This window comes from Antedon mediterranea, chromosome 6 (genome assembly GCF_964355755.1).
Source record: "Antedon mediterranea chromosome 6, ecAntMedi1.1, whole genome shotgun sequence".
NCBI classification, from domain to species: Eukaryota; Metazoa; Echinodermata; class Crinoidea; order Comatulida; family Antedonidae; genus Antedon; species Antedon mediterranea.
Window position 1 is genome coordinate 8,002,949 of NC_092675.1, and position 21,627 is coordinate 8,024,575.

Genomic DNA, 21,627 nt, shown 5'->3' on the forward strand with positions numbered 1-21,627 from the left:
CGGTACTCTTCTGTTCCGTCACGGGTCGAAGTATATCACAACAGGTTGCCTGGGTAAAAGACGCAACTATCATCAGTTTGAATGGCCAGAACCCAACTTTTAGACCGCAAAACGGAAGATACTTTATCGATGCTAGTCCAGTGGACGGCGATTTTAATCTGGTTATAAGAGATGCAGACCCAGACGATGACGTCGGAATTTATTCCTGTTTTGTACCCTCTACAAGAGTTCTTTCCACATCTGCCAGACTAACTGTTAACTTCCCACCTGCCGATCAATTCCCAATATGTTCCACACACAAATCTGTTTATCGGGAAGGTAACGTTTTAAATGCCGATTGTTCATCGGGAAAAAGTCAACCAACAGTGGATGTTATATGGAGTGACGGCGAGAACGAATTACCGAGTATAGTAAAAGTGGATACAGAATCAAGTATCGGTGTGACGTCAACGTATCAACGTGTACTAACTTATGTTGACAACAATCGTGAATTTTATTGTCTACAAGATCACCCTTTGTTGTCGACAACAAAAATGTGTAAAATAGGACCATTAGATATACACTACGCTCCAAAGAATATTCGATTATTTGCAGCGAATGCTATTGTTGTTAAAGGTTCTGTTTCGGTTACCTGCCAAGCTTCGGCAAACCCGGAAATATTTGAGTACGAATGGGAGGTTTATGGATCTCTCTCCCCAGATCGGTTTAATATTCTCGACAGTATTTTAACTATAGATAGCATTAAGGCCTCTGACAACGGTACAAATATATCATGTAACGCTGTAAATAATTTTGGGTCAGGAAGTGCGTATTTTGTGATTGTCATTGACAGCAATATGTTAGAGCAAGGGAATGTGTCGACAGGTCTTTCCGCTGGGGCGCTGATAGCAGTTGTAGTAAGTGTATCACTTGTAGCATTCTCGATTCTAATTATACTATGCGTGTTCAGAAAGCGAAATACAGATAAACCAACACGGCCTGCTGTAGAAGCCCACTTGGAATCTGTTCTACAGAGGCATGTCGACACCCAACGTAAAAAATCTCTCACAGAAGTAAACACTGCAGAGAAGAATCCAGAAAACTTAACTGAGCTACAGTTACAGTTAAATACCAGTAAACCTACCGAGCCGAATAGAGAAAGTGTCAGACAGTCACCTTTGAATAAAGGGAGTATAAAATCATCGCTTTCTAAAAAAGACAGTAAGAAACCAAATACTTTGAATACATCTACTGGCAGTGTAAAACCATCTCATCCAATTAATAAAGGGAGCATAAAACCAAGTATTTCCAAGAAACCTAATTTAGGAGATATCAATAAACGCAACGTGCCAAAATCAACTATTGACGAAAGAAGGAAAGATGAATCCGCAACCGGTAGGATTAAAAAGTCGCAACAAAGTTTTAAGAAGGACAATTTAGGAGATATTCAAGAGAACAACGTGTCAAAACTTGGGGAGAGAAAGAAAGATGAATCAGTTAAAGGAACAAAACTATCTAAATCTAGAAAGAAACCCCATTTGGGAGATATGGAAGAAAGTGGAGTCAAACCATCTTTTGACGAAAGAAAGGTAGATGATTCCGAGACATATGCAATCGTCCTGTCTGGTAATTCAAATACTAGTGCGATTCAACCCCATCCTATCAATACCAGTGAGTACGCATCACCGGAAAAAACACCAGACAAATCTAATAAAAATGTGGAAGGGCTAACATACGCAGATTTAGATTTTGGAAATATGAAACAGTCAAAAAAATCACAAACACCCGAGCCAACAACGATATACGCTGATGTGAAGATTTAAGGAAATATTAAATGTGTTTAAAATAACTCAAACAGAAACTAGACAAGACAGTAATCAACCTTTGAATGCATTAGCAACGTTTGAGCTTCTGCTGCCGCAAATTTATCATTAACCAATGAAAATTACGTATGATAAGTTCAAGATTACTTGTAAGTACCTTAGATGAGAATGATTGTTATTAGTCATCGATGTTTTAACGGAAATAGTTTGTGAAATAAGCCGCATAGCAGATTTTGAACATAAACATTATTGTATGAATTGTTCCAGTTGGTCATAATACACAATGCGTATACAAGGAAGATTCATCAAAAGTAGAAGCTATAGTTTAAATGTATGAATGCAGTTTATGTTTGCATTAATAATGTGTAGGTCCATAATACAAATATTAAATATGTAGTATGGTACGCCAATGACGACGACACAGCCACAAAGAGACAATACATTTTATACGCACGTTCAGAGTTGGTAATACATACTGTACGCGCCAACCTTCGATACTTGATAAATACATGTTATTTAATATTACGTTACGATTATGCCAAAACAACAAACAGTTAGTTTATAGTTATTTCCTGGATAAGCCATTGAGTGACGAACAATAGGCCTACCGTTGTTATTTTACATTGTAATGGGTCTGCTTTTAAATATTTGTATTCGCACAGTAGCATGCAACGATCGTAAATGTTGGTGTACTGTTAGGCCTAAGTGAGTGAGTGAGCCTCGAACCCCTGCCGATGTTATGGTTACGTAATTACGGTTTCACTGTCTTAACCACTCCATGGTTCTGGTGGTAGAACGAGTCTTCTCGGATAAGGACTATAAACCGTAGGTCCAGTGTACACATCTAGCTCGTGTGCACTTTAAAGAACCTAGTACATCTTTCGAGACGAGTAGGGGGTTACCCCGGTGTATTAGTACATCACAGCCACTGATCACCAACTGGGCCCTCTGGGAGACCAGTCTTTGACTGAAGAGGTTACCCAGTATAAATATAAATATAAATTTCAATAAATATAAATTTCAATACACAATACTTAAACACTATCCAATCCAAATGAAATAGAGTGATTTTATTGCTATTCATCAATTAGAGTATAGATGTACAATGTAATCATTTAGTTTGAAATTTGGAGATGTTGATACAATTTTGAAATGTTAATATTTAAATTGAGAGTGCAATACTTCAACTGTTTTATTGAAATTTTAGTATTCATAAACTATATTGATTTTGATTTAGTCATTTTAATGAAGGTGTCTGAATGGGTTTCAAAACCACCACGTGCGTGGCTGTACATAGCTAAAACTGTGTTTCCACTAGGACACAATGTGCAATTGCAATATGACGGAAAAGCATCCGAACTGTCATTGTGATTGGTCACATGACTTACATTGCACGTATTTCTTTGCTTTGCGTCTAAAGTGAGACCCAAGTAAACCCATATATCGTACTTTGTATTATTGTACTGTTTGTTATGTTTGTTTTTACTATTTTTAAAATTTTGATTTGAGTTAGTAACCAAACAAAAAGATGTTATCAAAACAATGGTTCTAATTAGATTCATTTCTATTACTCAGTTGTGATACTGATTTCCGATGATTATATTTTGAAGTATAATTGTATCACGAACGAAATGAGAGGCCACCATTACACAGGCTAATTAGAGTACATAATATCAAATAAGATGTATACAATTGTTTTGAAATAACTATTTTTTTTATTTTGAACATGCCACTTGATAATACTCCATTAAAATAACATGATCCGATCAGTAACACGTATTTTTTATAACACAAATAAATGTATATTTGCCATTTGATTGGTTATTGTTGTATAACGTGTCGTGCGGTAGTTTTCACATTGCAATGATTCAATGTACAAGTAGATTTCTGGGACATGTTTTGTTTTTTTTGTTCGACGGGGTAGGCTGATGGTTATAATATACGATCGATACCCAAACTGTAGAGTGCGTCGATAATAATCAAACTTCGTAGGGCCTCAACCCGGAGTAGTAAAGTACTGGCCTAGCAACATCTAGAAACGTCTTAGCTGCGTGCTCAAACCCGCACGCAGTCAGACGATCAACGAACTTGGCAACGGTTGGTAAAATGCCACGGTCTCGACACAATGTGAGGGCGTTTGCCATCTGTTCTTGTGGATCTCTCTTATAACGTTGGATCTGATCAATCACTTTACTGTCCAATCCTTCAACCAAAGGCGATGGAATATTTTGAACGATTGACGGCCACTCATGTGCCCTGTTGACGTGCATCCAGCTACTGACGTAACGTAAACAGAAATCACAAAGTGCACCTATAATAGTAAAATTAAATTATTTTATAATTAATGTTTTACGTTTCTTTTGGCATAAAAATAACAAAACCATGCAATTTTCTCTTGCAAAACATGGTCTATAGGACATAATAAATAGGTGTCAGAATGCGCTCCATATTTAAAAGAACTTGTTCCAATTCACCTACGTGTAGCCTACAGCTTTTGAATAATTCCGTCGAAGAAGACAAACCCATTATTAATTGATGGCTAATAATCAAAATCTAAACTCAAAAAATATATATTCACCTCGTTTTGTATCAATTGAACCAATCGCATCAATCTGTGTGACAACAGATGAGAGCCCGACAGCTCGAAGAGCGCTTATCAGCTCCGTGTGCGTAGCGTATTTCCCACGTACCTCCTTCCAACGTTGGAGTAGTCGAAATCGCACTGCCTCTTCGAAGGTTCCCTCAGGGATTTGCATTTTCTCGATATCAACCCCCAATTCAACGGCTAGTGACTGGATATGTTCCGGATCAATTATTTTGGCTAGCTTGCTTAGCCCTAAATTAAATTCAACACATATTAATACATGTATGATCAATCTTTAAATATTGGTAGTGTTTATTCGTCATGTAAAACTTAAATTTGTATATAGGCCTAATGCACTTACGTTTTTGTGATATCAGTTCTTCGTCAAGTATATGCGCATTCATTTTTAGACCGATTGCTTTAGATCGCATAATTCCAAGAATGTGTTCAAATGTTACGTTTTCTCCCTTTTCCATCCATTTTACCAAACAATTCAATAGAAACATTCGCTTGTTGAAATCGATTCCGAAAGTACGTGTTATAGCGTCTATGTTGTCTTGACTAATCCCTAGACTCTTAACCAGACGAAAGATAGTTTCACGACTAGCATCCTTTGTTATGATGCGCAATATAGTGACTGGAAGAGAAAAACAGAAGTAAAACTTTATATTTCATGATTCTAATTTAGGCCTGACGTCTATCTACTTGCAAAAACAACATAGATAGCTATGGTAAGGTATTTTCCCGGGTACTTGCCTCCTATCCGCCAACGTTATCGATAACTGTGCCCATGATACCAACTTACCCCGGGGAAATACCTAAGCATATGCATATTTAATATGAAAATCGTTAACTGAAGTAAAGATTAATGTATAAATTAAAACTATACCGTCTCTTGTATCAACAGATGTAATTTCACCACATTTCTTTGCCAAGTTTTCTAGTCCAATGTTTCGTAGATGTTTGAGGAGGTGCAGGTGGCACGCTCTTGCCGACGACAGCCTCTTGTGCGTTCTCTCTTTCCATCGGCTTAGAATCTGGTAAGTGTGTTCGTTCAGTTCGTCGGTAAATTTTGCCTCCACTTCAGTCATCTTTATCTTGAAATGATCACATAGCTTTTTAGGGTCTGGTGGAAGAGCGTTGGCAACTACTTTCAGAACTGAAAAATAGATAATTAGCCTAGATATGGACATCTTTAAATCATGATCTTTTATTCTTGTTGTTTTATTGCCTCCATTACAAAAACAAAACACTGATATGATATGAAGGGACACAAAAGTTAACTGAATTTGCCGTAGCATATTTAGTCATTGCTCCTTATCACATAAATTACATTATTAATCATGAATAAGAACTATAGGGCCTAGATCATATCAGATATCAATGACAATCAAAGTACCGTATTGTTACATATAAATACAGATTTGTTACGTGTTGAAAATGTGAATGAAAATAATTATTTTATTAGACACTAGTATTTCCAACAGCGCGTACTAACTGGACCCTGTTTAAACACATTGTTTGCGCGTAATATTGAGTTAAGCAATATTCAAACACGATAAAATTTAAATCAGTTACAAAAAAAAAGTCTGATGATAATTGTATTTTGTAATAATCAATAAATTAAAATAAAATAAGAATTTAAATATGTTAGGCCTAGATCTAATGTTACTTACGATTATCTGTAAGTAGATTTCTATTCAACGATTGCGCCGGTGCTGTCATCCGGACTGCTCTGAAGGCCGCTATCAATTTCTCAAACGACGCATTCTCCCCTTCTTGTGTTTTCCATTTCTTTAGAATCAGGTATCTCTGTTCGTTGAAGTCGTAGTGGTTGGGTAGCAGATTTAAGTTAAAAATTTCTGTCTCCGTTAATCCAAACAGGTGCATAGCCAACGGAATAGCAAACCCACGGTGTATATCTTTCGAAATAGTGCGAAGAATAATATCTAAAATAAATAAAATAATTGAAAACGAAATTAAGTGAGTAAGAAGTATAAAATGAAGAAAGTAAATTACCTTTTTTAAAAGAAAAGAAAAAAATAGGTAGAAAAAAAATCCGTCCCTGGGTGGGCTTGAACCACCAACCTTTCGGTTAACAGCCGAACGCGCTAACCGATTGCGCCACAGAGACCCGGATGATTGCTAATCGTCACTAAACAATTCCTTATTATCTACCGGTACTTGCATTGCATGAGTAATAGATAAGTACAATTGCGATATAGGACATTATGTAATACAATGAAATAATAAGTACGTAAGTAAATAAATATGTGCTTTAGCAAACGTTAATTCTGGTTTGGTGTATTAATGAATTAGTATCGATATAATAATACTGCCTAATTACTTTAAAATATTATTATATCATCAATACGAAATCATTTTCTATTATTAACTATAGTTCTACATATTGTTATTTTATCATTAATTAGATATCACTGTTTGAATAGGCCATAAACTCCGTTAATTTACCTGCTTATGTACGTACGCCTTTTCTGGCTGGTAAATACAAAATGTTTTATTATTTTTGTTAAAAATGCATAATAACATTTTTGAGAATCAATTCCGTTCTGGTTAATGTCCAGAGGTAAATATCCTTTTACTTTCGACGTTAAGCCGTAGGTGAACAAAATATGTGGTTCCTAGTAGTAGGCCTAGTATTTTTGGCCTTTTTTAGTATGCACTCACCTTTTTTAGTTTCATCTTCAGTTCCCTCGATGTCTTCTGGTACCGGGTCATCAAGCGCCTTAATAATAATATGATAGTTAAAAATACGTAATGTTTATCCGGATGTGAGGTTTCGATATTGAATTTTAACACATAAGGCTTGTGCTTTCTTATTTCGCCTATCGAGCTTTACTTAGTGTTATCTTATTTATTTTGTTATTTTGAGGTAAATTACATTTTTTTAAATTAAAGTCAAATGTTTTAGTATTTAAAGCAATAGTGTATAACAATAACAACGTATGGTGTACCTTTGGTAAAACAATGGAAGCACTTGCCACAACCTTTCCTATAACACTTTCTAAATTGGTCATTCCGAACTGCCTGCCACTACCCTTATTGGTAGTGCCTGCGTGGATTGTAGTGCGATGTAGCATTACTTTACCAACATACTCAGGCTGGTATCTCCCTCTGTAGTATCCCTTTACGTAGAAATCTCGACGGTTAATACGATTCCGTAGATACTTTAACTGTATCCGATCACTTCTGTAGCTGTGTTCTCCAAAAGTTTTTATAATGACGTCACCGATGACACGAATGATGAACGATTCGTCTACCTTAGCGTAAAATGGATCTGACTTTATAGCTTCGCACAAAGTTGATCCATTTTCCATCATCGTGTCACACAACTGGTAACGAATTTATAAAATAAAGAAAATAAAATATTAAGGTTCATGTATTCCAATACTTTTGTTTGTAAGATAATAGGTTATATTAATTTTATTTAGTCAACATGAATGTATCATCAACAATAATGTTTTGCAATTTGATGTATTTTCTTTGTTGTTTTATTGTCTTGATTATGCCAAGCAAAACTCATTTCCATTTAATAGGAGAATAATAAAATGTCTTGAATCTTCACTTGTCTTGGACGCACGTGACAACGTAGGAGCAACGCAAGTGGTTCGACCAATCACAAGAGACTGGGCTTTCATCCCAATAAAAGTTGTCACTACGCATTTTTTTTAAGTGGAATATTTTTGAGTAAATCAAACTGCGAGTTTTGAGTTCCATGATAAGTTACGACGAGTCCATTTCTTACCTTTTTATATTCATCTTCTTTGATTATATGAGCAAACACTTCATTTGGATCCTTTTCCGTTTGATGTAGAACAAATCGAACCTTATCTCCCTGTGAGTCAGGCATGTTGTCGGCTATTTAATGTCTTAATAATCAAAATGTATACGAATGTATGAAAGTAGGCCACACTGTCTTGATTTCAAATACCTCTAAAATGCGTATGTAATATTTTATAAAAGCATGGACGGTCATCAATGTAACTAATTAGAAAACAAATCTACCTTTTCAAATACCTAGGAGGCCTAACTTAAAAATGTATTGTTCTTTGACTAATTAAAAAAAAAGGTTTCAAAAAAAGTGGGTCATTTCGAAGTATTATAATAGTTATTAACTTTCACAAAAAATTAGACGGAAAAAATAATTTAACTGAAATACAGACGTTTTTTTGTTAGAAAAATAACTTTGACTTCCAGTCAAAGTTTTCAATCAAAACATATCTCATAATGCAACGCGCTTGTTTGGCTACTCTGTATGCATAATCATAAAACATCCTCGCGATCTGTGTGAAAACACTTTCTCAACCGTGACGAGTTGTAAATAATCCTAATTAGCATCATGCATACTCATAGTTTGAAATCTTTGTTTACTTTCGTTCGCGACGATTTTCCAGACGAAATGTAATTAAATTAATTTACCTGTTAATTACGTAAACTTGTTTTTGGCTCGAATTTTCGACTTAAACTGAATAACTTTAATATTACTTTGATATGGGCAATTTAAATTTTGACCTTTATTTATTGTGTTTCAAGGGACAATACATCTTTAAATATAACAATATCTAATTCTTATATAACTCGTTCAGGCTCCCAATGTGCTGTACCGTAACAAAAAGTACAGAAAGAAAATCCTAAAGGCCTATTGTTTTATGCGTTGATTACGAAAAGTAGGCCTATCACTGTATGAAAAGGCACAGCTTTTGATCGTTCCGTCCAGATCTCGTGTATGCTTTCAGTGAATAAGTCACATTGGCCTAATAATATATGCTTTTATCACAATGTTTGTCATTTAACTATATTACAATAGGCCGATCATTGCTTGTTTATTTATTAAGCATTTGGGAATTATACGTGTACCTGCCAACCTATAACCTTGCCTATTCACCTTACCTACGGAGTGGAAGCGACAGACAATGTGTATAGGCCACCTAGGCCTACATCGAACCTCCTGCTAAGTCATAATGATTATCATCTTTCAACTTGATGCAGCTTTACAAATATATAGTATATTTAATGTTTAATATACGTAAACAGACAAATGTGTAGTCGATAGGCCTACCAACAAATTGTTAGAATGTTATATTAGGCCTAGCTAGACAACTTTTTATCAAGATTATAACAGCATATTACCTCAGTGTCTGTAATTCCTTGGTCTTGCCACACAGATAGTATGCCTCCGAGACAAGTTTGGTTTCCAAGACATGAAGTCAAAGGAACAAATGCGGTTTATTGTTTAAAAGACATCGGTGTTTGTCTAATTGTTTTTCTCTTAATGTTCTTTACCCGTCGCAACAAAGGCACTTGTATCGATTATCGTAAGAATTGTATTGTATCATAGCAGTGCTTAGTAATAGAGCTTACTTTTTCATGATGCACTATACCGCCCTCTTACGGACAATCAACTTTAAACTACAGTACATGATTGCTCGTAAAACGAGCACTGAAACTGTCGGGTCATTAACTAATTTTGGTTTGTCGAAATAGAATTTTAAAATAACTTTAAACTATATTTTATTTCCTATCTATTGGCAAATAAATTACATATAGAAATGAATAATGTTTGTGTTAATAAATTCGAATTCACTATATAACATTTGTAATTACTTTTATATTTTGTAGGCCTACCTGTACATACTAGTTTTCTTGTAAATAAGCCTTGTTCAATCACTTTTAGTAATTTACTTTGTCACTGTTTTAAAAGTGGAGCTTCCAAATAAATAAATATTTTTATTGTTTCATAATATATTATTATATTAACAGAAATACATAAGTAGGCTTAGTGACAACGTTTATCATCTTCACTTATTTGCTCTACATTGGTTTAGCCTGCTATAAGTTATTAGTCATTTAAAAAAACTGAACTTAAATCCATGAACGTTTAAAATACTTTGTGAGTAGAATGTTTTAAATATATAATATAATCGTACAGGCATTGTGGATACCATAGACTAAAGTGTTTATCCACGTTAAATCAATGTTAATTTTTTTAAATTTAACATATTGTATATTGTTTCTTTTAAACATGAATATTAATAGGTCAACTTATACTAATTTTTATTTTACTATTATCATCTTCTTTTTTGTGACTTTTTTTAAAGAATCAACTTATTTTGATTGATTGATACTGTGCACATGGCTCGTACTGAACCATTTTCCGGCAGTGTTTCAAAATGTGAGATTTTACCAATTAGTCATACCCAAGTTCATGGATGTACAATTGGATTTGTATATTTTTTCTACTCTTCTTCAACACATGGTTCACAACGTTTAGTTCTGTCACTGTATACCATTCCTTCTTCACATGAATGTTTATAACCAAAACCAGAGCTGCAGTAAATATATTTTCTTTGGTCACGTGGGTGAGGATAATTACCGTCTGGTTTACCTGTACATGTTTCGTCATAGTTGCATCCGGGAACTTGTGATTTTGGTTCGCACTTCTTTGTCTCCGATCTGTAGGCATACCCGTTGTAGCATTTACGGGAAAACTGCATCCCATCCTTACATATGTAAAACCTTGTGCAAGACTTTGGATCTTTAAACACACCATTGCCACGACCAGCACATATATTGGGTTCTTGTGGCGTACATCCAAAGATATGATGGCTTCCTCTACATTTTAACCGCTTTTCATCAAACGCAAGGCCTTCAGCGCAAGATAGATGATATGAAATATGTCCATGACAGCTAAAGAACTTGTTACAATCACTTGGGTCTCGGTAAAGACCGTTTGGTTTTCTATCACAAAAAGGGTTATGGACTCCTACAGGTGCATTACATGTATATACGTACTGCGGATAGTCGCATCTTTTTGTTGGTTCGTTGTACACAAGACCAGAGGGGCATGTAAAGTGATAAGGAATACCATTAGAACATTGATAAAATCGACCACAATCTTCTGAATCTCTGTAGAGTCCGTTAAACTTACCGTGACAAAACCCATTCCCTTTTAATGCAGAGCAGGCACCGGATGACGGTGGGTAGTCACATCTTCTTTTGGAGGCAACGAATACCAAGCCAGAGGGACAAGATTTTGTTAGAATGTTTCCATTCGAGCATTGATAGAACTTCTTGCAGTCTGATGGATGTGGATGCAAGTTTGTGGATGATTTTGAGCAGATGCCACAGTTAGTACACGAGCATTCTGGTACATTGAATGGCCAATCGCAGACTCCAATATTTTGATTATAAAATAGACCTAACGGACACCTGAACACGTATCGTATGTGTGACACGCAGGTGAAGAACCTCTTACAATCATCAGGATGTCTGTAATTTCCGTCAGGACGATTTGTGCAGAATCGGCCATCGGTCCCCTGAGTATATCTACACTCCGGCACGTTGTATGGATAGTCGCATCTGTCTTCATACTGATTGTAAACCAGACCTTTTTGACAATATTGTATAAAGTCCTCCCCACCGGCGCACTGGTAGAACCTTTTGCATTCTGTAGGATCTCTGTAATTTCCGTCCTTCTTTCTGTAGCAAAAGTTCGAGTGTAATCGGCAGTCTTTGATTTTGCCAGGGTAGTCACATGCGTCTGTATGTTCATTATAGGCCAGTTTACCTGGACAATGCTGTACAACGAGTCGGCCTCCGCTACACTGAATGAAGCTGGAGCAGCTTTCCGGGTTTCGATAATTACCATCCTTTTTCCATTTGCAAAAATTCTTCTTTCCTGTCAAAACTATGACAAAATAGAAAAACCTGTTTAATGTCATTTCTTTATAACTTCACGGCTCCTTATTGAATTTAAGTTGTTTATTATCTTTTTCTGTGAAATTACCATATTATATTATACACATTATTGTTAAGGTTAGGTTTTCCTTTACTAGAAGTAGTCGCCACTTATTTGGGCCATTTAATTGCACACAAAACTTACCAATTTCACAGTTTGGCCCAGTATACTTTTTAGTACACACACAAGTGTAACCGTTGAACTGGTCAATACAGTAACCCCCATTTAGACAAGGTGAACTTCGGCATTCGTTAGTTTCTAAAGATAATTACATTTCTGTACTTTAGTTGTATATAAATTATTAAGTCATAATATGACTTGATCGATTCAGATATTGTTAGCCTTCCATAAAGGATTCTTACCTCGTTCACAATTGACACCTTTATACCCGTTACGGCAAATACAACGATATCCATTGATCTCGTCTTGACAAATGCCTCCATGTTGACATGGCATACTGTAGCATTCATCTATCGCTGTAAATTTTAATAAGTATAAGCCTAAGTTAAATAAAATTGTTTAACAAATTTGGCACACTGTTATAATGTTATTATGTCAAATTTTTATTTGTTCTTCCTTAAATTGTATTATATACAAATATATATATATATATATATATATATATATATATATATATATATATATATATATATATATATATATATATATATATATATATATATATATATATATATATATATATATATATGAAAGACGCTAGTAAATTACCAACTGAACATTTTATTGCACTACAGGCTAACAATAACAATAACAATAACAATAATAATAGACTGTCCAGGAAATAGAGATGTGTTGTACTTGCTAATTAGCATACTATTGTTCACATAAACAGTTTGCCTTAAGACTTCATTATAGCTTTTTGTATTCACTTGTGACTATCATTCAGAGCCAAACACATGAAGATTGAGTTCATACTCATGAAACAGCCTGTAGTGCAATAAAATGTTCAGTTGGTAATTTACTAGCGTCTTTCATTTATTTATATTTGGCTCTACATTTTGTATCGAGCACTTTCGCTTTCATGGTCTGCGTTAAATTCACCACGATTTATATATATATATATATATATCATATTATATCTGAACTTCCACATGTACGTAGTAGGCCTACAGTACAGTTGGTTATTCATTTGAGTATATGACAACGAATCTAAGTATGAATGTTAATTTTTCAAATTCTGTATTGAGGCACATGAAGCCCGTTCATACCTTAGGTAATTTAAAGGACACAGTCGTCGCTCTGTGGCGGGTAAAGAACCAACTTACCCGTGGAAATTACCAAGTCAATAGCACAGTCGTATAGTTATCAGCAGGTTTAAGTCGAAAGTTTGTCTTACTTTTGTTCACGTTTTTTATTCATTACCTTGTTCACACCATTTTCCCTGGTAACCAAGTAAGCAATTACACCATACGTTTCCATTCTGGACAACACACTCTGCCCCATTTTGACATATATTTTGATCACATTGCCGTTCTTCAAACATGAAAAGACAAAAATTAATTTTGTGATTGCGTGGCTTGAAATTCCTCATAGAAACAGGATATTTAAGACCACCAATATCCATACGCGTATAAGTTGACCAAATTCTTTATAATTAATTTACGGATAAAGTTCATGCATCTCTCTGTCAGGTGGTTCTTGTCTGCTTCCTGGTTTTACCTGATGTAGTTAAGTTTTTTAAATTATATAAATAAAGGAGATTTAATAATAAAAAAAAGAATTTTGATATTTGGTGAATAAGACGTTTGAATGTTAATATTGTTGTATTATATATTATAAAAGAAACATCAATTTACTACCTTTTTAATGGTTTTTTCTGTGTAATGTAACTATACTGCGATGCAAATATATCAAATCAATAAATGTTGAAGAAGATAACTTTTATTTGACAGAGTAAAAAAAGAGTACAATTTTTTACTTACGATTTCCATAAGATCCAGAGGTCGATGGTAGTTTTTTTGATTGCACCAGCCCTGGTAATAGGAGCAACAAGTAGATAATGTTAAACATTTGGAACTATATAGGCCTATTTGAATAGAAAGAAATCTAACAGTAACATGAGAAACAGCCGTTATGAAATTGAGGTAGAACAATGTTTTCCACTTTACTTATAACCATTTTTTGTAAGCTACTTCAAAAGGTTGCGTTTTTTGTTCAATAATTTGTTGAGTACATACTCTGTCAAAGTGGGATGACAAATTCATCAAAAAATACTACTTATCAGATTAAATGTGCCAAGGTTTTTTGTTTATTACATATTTTTCATCCATGAAGAGATTATATGGTTCTTAGAACTTGTTGAAAGAGTTATAAATAGAAAAATATTCTTCAAAATAAGACAATGTAGGTATCCTGCTTAGATAACCAGATTTAGACTAGTTTTGATAGCTAATATATAAGAAAATAAAGTCAAATGAATTAGAGCATCCTAAATACATTGAATAAACAGCAAATGGAGTTATTTTTTGTATATACATTTGCAACAATGATAGGCCTATGGGTGTGTAGATCGCAGTGGAGATAGAAATAAAATGGGAAGAAGCTAAATGAAAACAAAACGATAAAGTAAAACATGCAGAAAGAAGTGTCAATCTTTATGAATAGACGGTGGATATAATAAGTTAGAAACAAAGAAGACAACAATTATTATCTAATTAAGATTTATTCTATTACAGTTTGGGCTGATACTGTAGTATTTACACATTCATTGGAACACTAACACCATAAACTTAATTCTATTGTAATATGACGTTATATTAATTATTGTGGTGGTTAAATGAACTTTATTCGAACCATTTCGTATTCAAAACACGCTAAGTTTTGGCCCATTATTATTGTGTGAAATGTAAGCATTAACGTTATAATGCGGTATATTCATATTGCTGAAACATGATATTAAATTTAATCTTCGGAATAAACTTCAAGTTGCTATTTGTAAAACCTGTTTTCCATTGGACGAATTAATTTGCGAAGAAAAAGGGGCGTTAGGTATTGCGCATGCATATTCATATTTCTTGAATGAGATTCTCACAAATATAATCGATGCATGAGGAGGAAATAATATGAATATTCATTAGTTTAAATTTTTAGCTAGAATAGAATGAGCTTTGAAGCTTAAATTAAACAATTTTTTTTCAAAACACGAGATCACCGTTATGGAGTTTTGACGAAATGATTATACTGTGACAAGCATGCTCCAATGGCGGGTAATGCATTCATGAATAATTGTATTATTATTTAAATTATCTGTACAATTTAAATCATTACATTTCTTGAACTTCTAGAAAGATCATAGTTTAAAATAGTATTAAAACACACTTAACACGTAAACTTGTGGAATTTAAAGATCGATAACACCTTTGTTTATCGACAGCGTAGGTGTTGTACTGTGACTCTAGTTAATAAGGGTTGTTTAGAATAATTGGGTCAATGAGTCTTCTAACTAACTAGCACTTGAGTTTAGAATACACCAGAATAAAAACAATTATGTCTAAACAAAATCGCAACGTCTGGTGTTTAATCAAAGTATTATTAATATATGTCGAAAAGTATTACTTGAAATATGTTTCCAGCATAGCGTAAGGTCAGTTCAACCTAGATAGGTTGTGAGGTTGTAGGATCACATGAGCATCCTATTTACAAACATTTATTTGCCCTCCACACACCCAAAAACATAAAGCCACACCAAAATGTTCAATAAATGACTGTACGGACCAGCGTGTAAATTCATTCCAGGCTTGGTTGTTCTCTAGCAAACCGAGAGAATCGAACTATTCACGAAAAATAAAATTGAAAAAAAGAAAGTAAAAAGTTACCTATTATATAGTAAAAGTCGATTAAAATCATAAATTAATGTGGTATACTGTTTGTAAACTAAACATTTGTGGAGAAAAGTAAGCCAAGACATATTTGTGTCATAAATAGGCCTAAGCCATAGGCCTATATAAACACTCCAGTCGATGTATAGTAAGGCAGGGGCGCCGTTTACCGTACCTAAAGAGCCAACAACAACATCGGCAAGGGTTCGAGGCCGACTCGCTCCTAGTTCTGGTGGTGGAACAAGTCTTCTCGGATAAGGACTATAAACCGTAGGTCCAGTGTACACAGCTATAACCTGTGTGTACTTTAAAGAACCCAGTTCATTATTCGAAAAAGAGTAGGGGGTTACCCCGGTGAACTGGTTCACACAATAGCCCCTGTATCAGGGGGATTACCACCTATCTGATAGGACAGTGATTAATTCACTATTGGTAATCCTTGGCCACATTGCCTAAAGACATAAAATAAATAAAATTTAAAAAAAAATGTATTACGTTGGATTATTATATGTAGTGTATTTGATGCTTTCTACGGAAATAAAACCACTGAAAGGCAAGACAAAGTTTAAAATATTGAACTGTTAACCTTCTTTAACATAATTCAAGAGATTATATTAACCGTTTAAAACATAATCTGTAAAAATGTTGGCATAACATTGAACTTTATGATATGCCGCTAACCGTACATTACTATAAGTAAGTATATACATATAATACACTGCAACTTTTCCTGGCTGTTTTACTTTATCGTTGTGATTTAGAGCATATTTAGGTGATCATTTAGAATAAAATGATCACCTATTGTTATTGTATGAAATCTTTATTATTATTAGGTGATCATTTAGAATAAAATGATCACCTATTGTTATTGTATGAAATCTTTATTCTTCTCTTTCTTATTATTTATTTCTCTCTGTACAAATTTGTGTAACAAATATCGCAAAAAGTTGAAAGGCAACGATCACAAAAATTCACAATGTCTTTCAAATACTTTAACTTAGCCATAATAAGCTTTTCAGCGTGATCACTCAACCGTGATGTCATTAATACGCGATTTTGTGAAATTACACTATCAATCATATCTCGATAACTCTTTATTACATATCAATAAAATTCACTATACGTAAAGTTCAGGTGAAGGGTAAAAACATTATCAAATAAAAACTTACGTGTTACAAGGTCATCCACGTGAAATTGCGTATTTAAATTTAAAAAGCTCAAAATTGAGTTTTGATCAATTTAGGGCATGAATTAGGCCATTTGCGTGTTCCTAAAAATTACTGCGCAAAAACACGTTTTTGCGCCCACGTTACTTAAAAAGCGTAAAAAAATAAAATTTGATGTATAAATCCCATTTTACGCACCATCCTTAGTACATTCACCGTTTTTTAGTCCATTTAGACCTAAAATAACGCTATACGAGCACGTTAAAAATGACAAAATGCGCACATTAATTGTACAAAAGTGCTAAAAATGGTAAAAAGTAGGCCCTTTTTAAAATGAATATAATTCTTCAGAATGGAAGATGACCCCCAATTTTTTTAACTTAATATGAAAGCAAATGAGTTATATAAATTAATTATATGAGATATAAATGTATATACATATTAGACGTACAAAATGATATGACGTCATCAAAAGGCCACTTGAATTAAAAAATTAGTAATTTTTATCTTTTTGTGTGGGTTATCACATTCAATAGAGCGCATCTCCGTTATTTAAACCCAATTTTTGCACAAATTTTAGTATGTGCTTGCTCAATTAATTAACTTTCTCATGAGTTGTCAACATTTTCATTTTGATGACGGCATCATGCGTAAAAACCTGAATAACCTAGGTCGTGTATTTTCAGCTACACCATACATTTGAATATCTTACAGCTCTTCAGAATTAAAGGTGACCTTGAAGATTATAATTTATTATAAAAGCTGATGAAATGTAGATATGAATTCATATAAAAATTAGGCCTATCGGATGTTGTGACATTATGAAATGGTCAGTTGAAGTTAAAAAGTAGTTTTTTTCTCTCTTTCGTCAAATTTATACAAATTTCAAAGAGCGCGCATTGCGCTTCTACGTGTCAAATTCTCTTCCAATCCGTATATTTATTTGCTCAATTCATTATCTTTCGAAATTGTCATCTTCGAGTTTATTACGATAATTCCATCATACCAAAAAATTAGAACATGATGTGGGTCCCATAATTTCACCTATGCTACACTGTATATAGATATACAGTATATACTGTAGATATTGTATATGACACTCGGACACATAATAGGTACAACTCAGCACTATAAGTGTATATGCATCATGTCATAGGATGGCGTACATCAACTTTTTACGATCGCATGTTAACGTACATGCATGTTTAAAAAATGTTAATTTCATTAAAATGATAAAAATGATCACCTATAATTCGTCAAAGTGACGAATTAAATTCTAGTTTTTCTTTTTTTTTTCTTTTTATTGTTTCTGTACACTATTTTGTGTAACAATTATCTCAAAAAGTTTAATGTCAATGATTACCAAAATTTCAGAATATCTTTCAAATAATATAACTTAATCCTAATCAGCTTTCCAGCGTGATCACTCATCCGTGACGTCATTTATACGCCATTTTGTGAAATCACATTATCAATCATATCTCCATAATTCATTATGACATATTAATGAAATTCACTACAGGTAAACTTCAGGTCAAGGGTAAAAATATTAGCAAATAAAAAGTTGCGCGTTTCAAGGTCATGCACGTGAAATCGCGCGTTAAAAATTTAAAACGCGCAAAATTAGGTTTTGATCAATTTAGAGCATGAATTAGGCCATTTGCGCGTTTCAAAAAATTACTGCACAAAAATGCGTTTTTGTGCGCACGATTCTTAAAATGCGTAAAAAATCAAATTTGATGTATAAATCACATTCTACTCACAATCCTTAGTACATTCACCAATTTTGAGTCCATTCCGACTTAAAATAACGCTATACGAGCACGTTAAAATGACAAAATGCGCACACTAATTGTACAAAAGTGCTAAAAATGGTAAAAAATAAGGACTTTTTAAAATGAATATAACTCTTCAGAATGGCAGATGACCCCCAATTTTTTTAACTTATTATGGAAGCCAATAAGTTGTAGATACAAATGTATATACACATTACACGTACAAAATGGTATGACGTCATCAAATGGCCACTTGAATTAAAAAATTAGGAATTTTTTTTTTTTGTGTGGGTTATCACATTCAATAGAGCGCATCTCAGTTATTTGAGCCCGATTTTTGCACAACTTTTAGTATGTGCTTGCTCAATTAATTATTCTTCTAATGAGTTGTCAACATTTTTATTTTGATGACGTCATCACGCGTAAAAACTTGAATAACCTAGGTCGTGTAATTTCAGCTACACCATACATTTGAATATCTTATAGCTCTTCAGAATTAAAGGTGACCTTGAAGATTATAACTTATTATGAAAGCTGATAAAATGTAGATATGAATTCATATTAAAATTAAGCCTATCGGATGTTGTGATGTTATCATATGGCCAGTTGAAGTTAAAAAGTAGTTTTTAAATTTCTTTAGTCAAAGTTATACAAATTTCAAAGACCGCGCATTGCGCTTCTACGTGTCAAATTTTCTTCCAATCCTTATATTTATTTGCTCAATTCATTATCTTTCGAAATCGTCATCTTCGAGTTTATTTTGAAAATTCCATCATACCAAAAAATTAGAACACGATATGAGTCCCGTAATTTTACCTATGCTACACTACTGTACATATTGTATGACACATAGGTAGAACTCAGCACTATAAGTGTATATGCAATCATGTCATAAGATGGCGTACATCAACTTTTAACGATCGTATGTTAACGTACATGCATGTTTAAAAAATGCTAATTTTATTAAAATGATAAAAATGATCACCTATAATTCGTCAAAGTGACGAATTAAATTCTAGTTTGCTTATTTAGTTTGTATCTCCACAAATTGAGATCCAGCCACTGATTCTCACAGCATTGCCATTTTTTTTCAGTAATTTGCCTTTGAATTTATAAAATACTGTATAGCCTATATAATGCAAAATATTAATAAGAGTTGCATTTTGAACTGTTCAGTAAAGTTTATAGTACTCAGTTACAAGTATCTTTTATAATTTAATTTGAATTATTATTATATTATTATAATTGATAAATCTTTATTTATAATATTATAGATAGGCCTATATAAAGAATGTCAGCAAGAATAAGACTCAACCGACACCCTAACTTGAGTTACCTGATAAATAAAAAGGACAATTAGATCATAGTTTATTTTTCTCCGATTGAATATCCACTCCTCTCACCCACAGCATCGTAGGCCTACTACTGTTAAATCTTGCTGGAGAGAATGCGTAGGCAGACATTAAGCTGTTGGTTAACGAACTATGTTAAAAGTGAGACAATTAGATCCAGAATGTATTGTTTTTTTTTTAAAGATTTTGTATGGAATTCTTTAGAAAATTCTTATTTAAAGGAACACATTGACTGATTTACTTTTGTTTAAAACACTTCAATCTAACTCAAGAGAAGGTCAGGCAGACGATATTTTTCTCGTTTTTAATAAATTTTATTTGGATTAAAATCTTTCCGGTTGCATTTTCAATAGCGTGAATTATTGATGACGATTCTAGGTAATTCTATGTGGTGTTTCTAGTAACTCATTTGCATTCCATCCAACGGATAAAGCAATGGGAATATATTAATAACCCTTTCACACTTGATATTTTATTATTCTGCTTTAATTAAATTACTTTACAGTTTATTACAGTTTAATCTTCTGTAATACACTAAATACAGAATGGAATAGGCTATCAGTCAACGCTAACAAGTATGGGAACTCTTTCTGTTGGTAGGCCTAGTAACCAGTTTAGTTACATAATTAATTAATACAATATAAAACTCCATAACACGAAATTTAAACTTTTTGTGATATGTATTAGAAGCCCTTGATCAATGTTAGGACCAATCAAGGTGCTTTAAACAGTCGTGGCTTTGTTTGTATCAAACCTGTTAGTGGCGGTAATTATCGCTGTTGGTTTTGATTGAATAAAAAAAATAACATATTAAGGACAGCAATGTTCCATTTTCAAACGTCAGCTCAGTATATAATTGCGTAGGTCTAATAACCTTCGTTCGTTATACTATTATTGTTATTTAACTTGAAGCTAGGTCCGTTTCAAACCTTAGGTCAATTTTTAGCGTATCTTAACCCAATAAGTTCCCGGATGTTCGAAATACCTGTCAAAAACGCGGTTTCACCTGGGTTACGCTGTATGCTGAATGCTGAATATTATGTCTGATTGAAATAATGACCTATATTCAATGATTTTATATCAGGGAGAGTATTATTAACTATTTTCTGGTTTTCATGTTGTAGGCCTAAATATGTATTGTTGATTGTTTCATTGCCCATTAAAATGCTCCTACCAGATCTATTTTATCACATAATGTTCAGTATTTTACCCGAAATTCCTGCAGCTGAATGACCGAGAAAATTCCGTGCGTCATTAACAATGTCTTAACTGTTAGCCATATTGATACTATTGTAATTACATTTATTCTGAACTTTTCTTGGAAAGGGATATTCACTTTTGATATATATT

The 21,627-nt window shown here is 33.5% G+C and overlaps 2 protein-coding genes and 1 non-coding gene across 3 annotated transcripts; all 3 read right to left on the minus strand.

Annotated features, from left to right (window-relative positions):
* Positions 1 to 3,587: 3,587 nt before the first annotated feature.
* Positions 3,588 to 8,468, minus strand: LOC140051875 (uncharacterized). Its single transcript, XM_072097206.1, has 8 exons — positions 8,153 to 8,468; positions 7,362 to 7,739; positions 7,075 to 7,132; positions 6,063 to 6,335; positions 5,276 to 5,545; positions 4,748 to 5,023; positions 4,381 to 4,638; positions 3,588 to 4,113 (listed from the first exon to the last, which is right to left on the minus strand). The coding sequence occupies exons 1-8, from the start codon at positions 8,255 to 8,257 to the stop codon at positions 3,782 to 3,784; spliced, it is 1,950 nt and encodes a 649-aa protein (XP_071953307.1). The 5' UTR covers positions 8,258 to 8,468; the 3' UTR covers positions 3,588 to 3,781.
* On the minus strand, positions 6,447 to 6,520 carry Trnan-guu (transfer RNA asparagine (anticodon GUU)). The gene has a single exon. It is a non-coding gene; the product is annotated as a tRNA-Asn (tRNA).
* Positions 8,469 to 10,643: 2,175 nt separating the features above from the next.
* Positions 10,644 to 13,730, minus strand: LOC140051957 (chondroitin proteoglycan 2-like). Its single transcript, XM_072097314.1, has 4 exons — positions 13,529 to 13,730; positions 12,508 to 12,621; positions 12,290 to 12,403; positions 10,644 to 12,094 (listed from the first exon to the last, which is right to left on the minus strand). Exons 1-4 carry the CDS (start codon positions 13,728 to 13,730, stop codon positions 10,644 to 10,646), a joined length of 1,881 nt encoding a protein of 626 aa, XP_071953415.1.
* Positions 13,731 to 21,627: the final 7,897 nt, after the last annotated feature.

What these genes read in the sequence shown, in the direction of transcription:
- LOC140051875 (XM_072097206.1), bottom strand. Translation starts at nt 8,257, where the DNA reads ATGCCTGACTCACAGGGAGATAAGGTTCGATTTGTTCTACATCAAACG. An exon ending in TGAAGATGAAACTAAAAAAG is followed by an intron (nt 6,336 to 7,074) that starts GTGAGTGCATAC and finishes TATTTATTTTAG; the next exon opens with ATATTATTCTTCGCACTATT. An exon ending in ATCTGTTGATACAAGAGACG is followed by an intron (nt 5,024 to 5,275) that starts GTATAGTTTTAA and finishes TTTCTCTTCCAG; the next exon opens with TCACTATATTGCGCATCATA.
- LOC140051957 (XM_072097314.1), bottom strand. Translation starts at nt 13,730, where the DNA reads ATGGATATTGGTGGTCTTAAATATCCTGTTTCTATGAGGAATTTCAAG. An exon ending in AGGTGTCAATTGTGAACGAG is followed by an intron (nt 12,404 to 12,507) that starts GTAAGAATCCTT and finishes AATTATCTTTAG; the next exon opens with AAACTAACGAATGCCGAAGT. An exon ending in TGGGCCAAACTGTGAAATTG is followed by an intron (nt 12,095 to 12,289) that starts GTAAGTTTTGTG and finishes ATTTTGTCATAG; the next exon opens with TTTTGACAGGAAAGAAGAAT.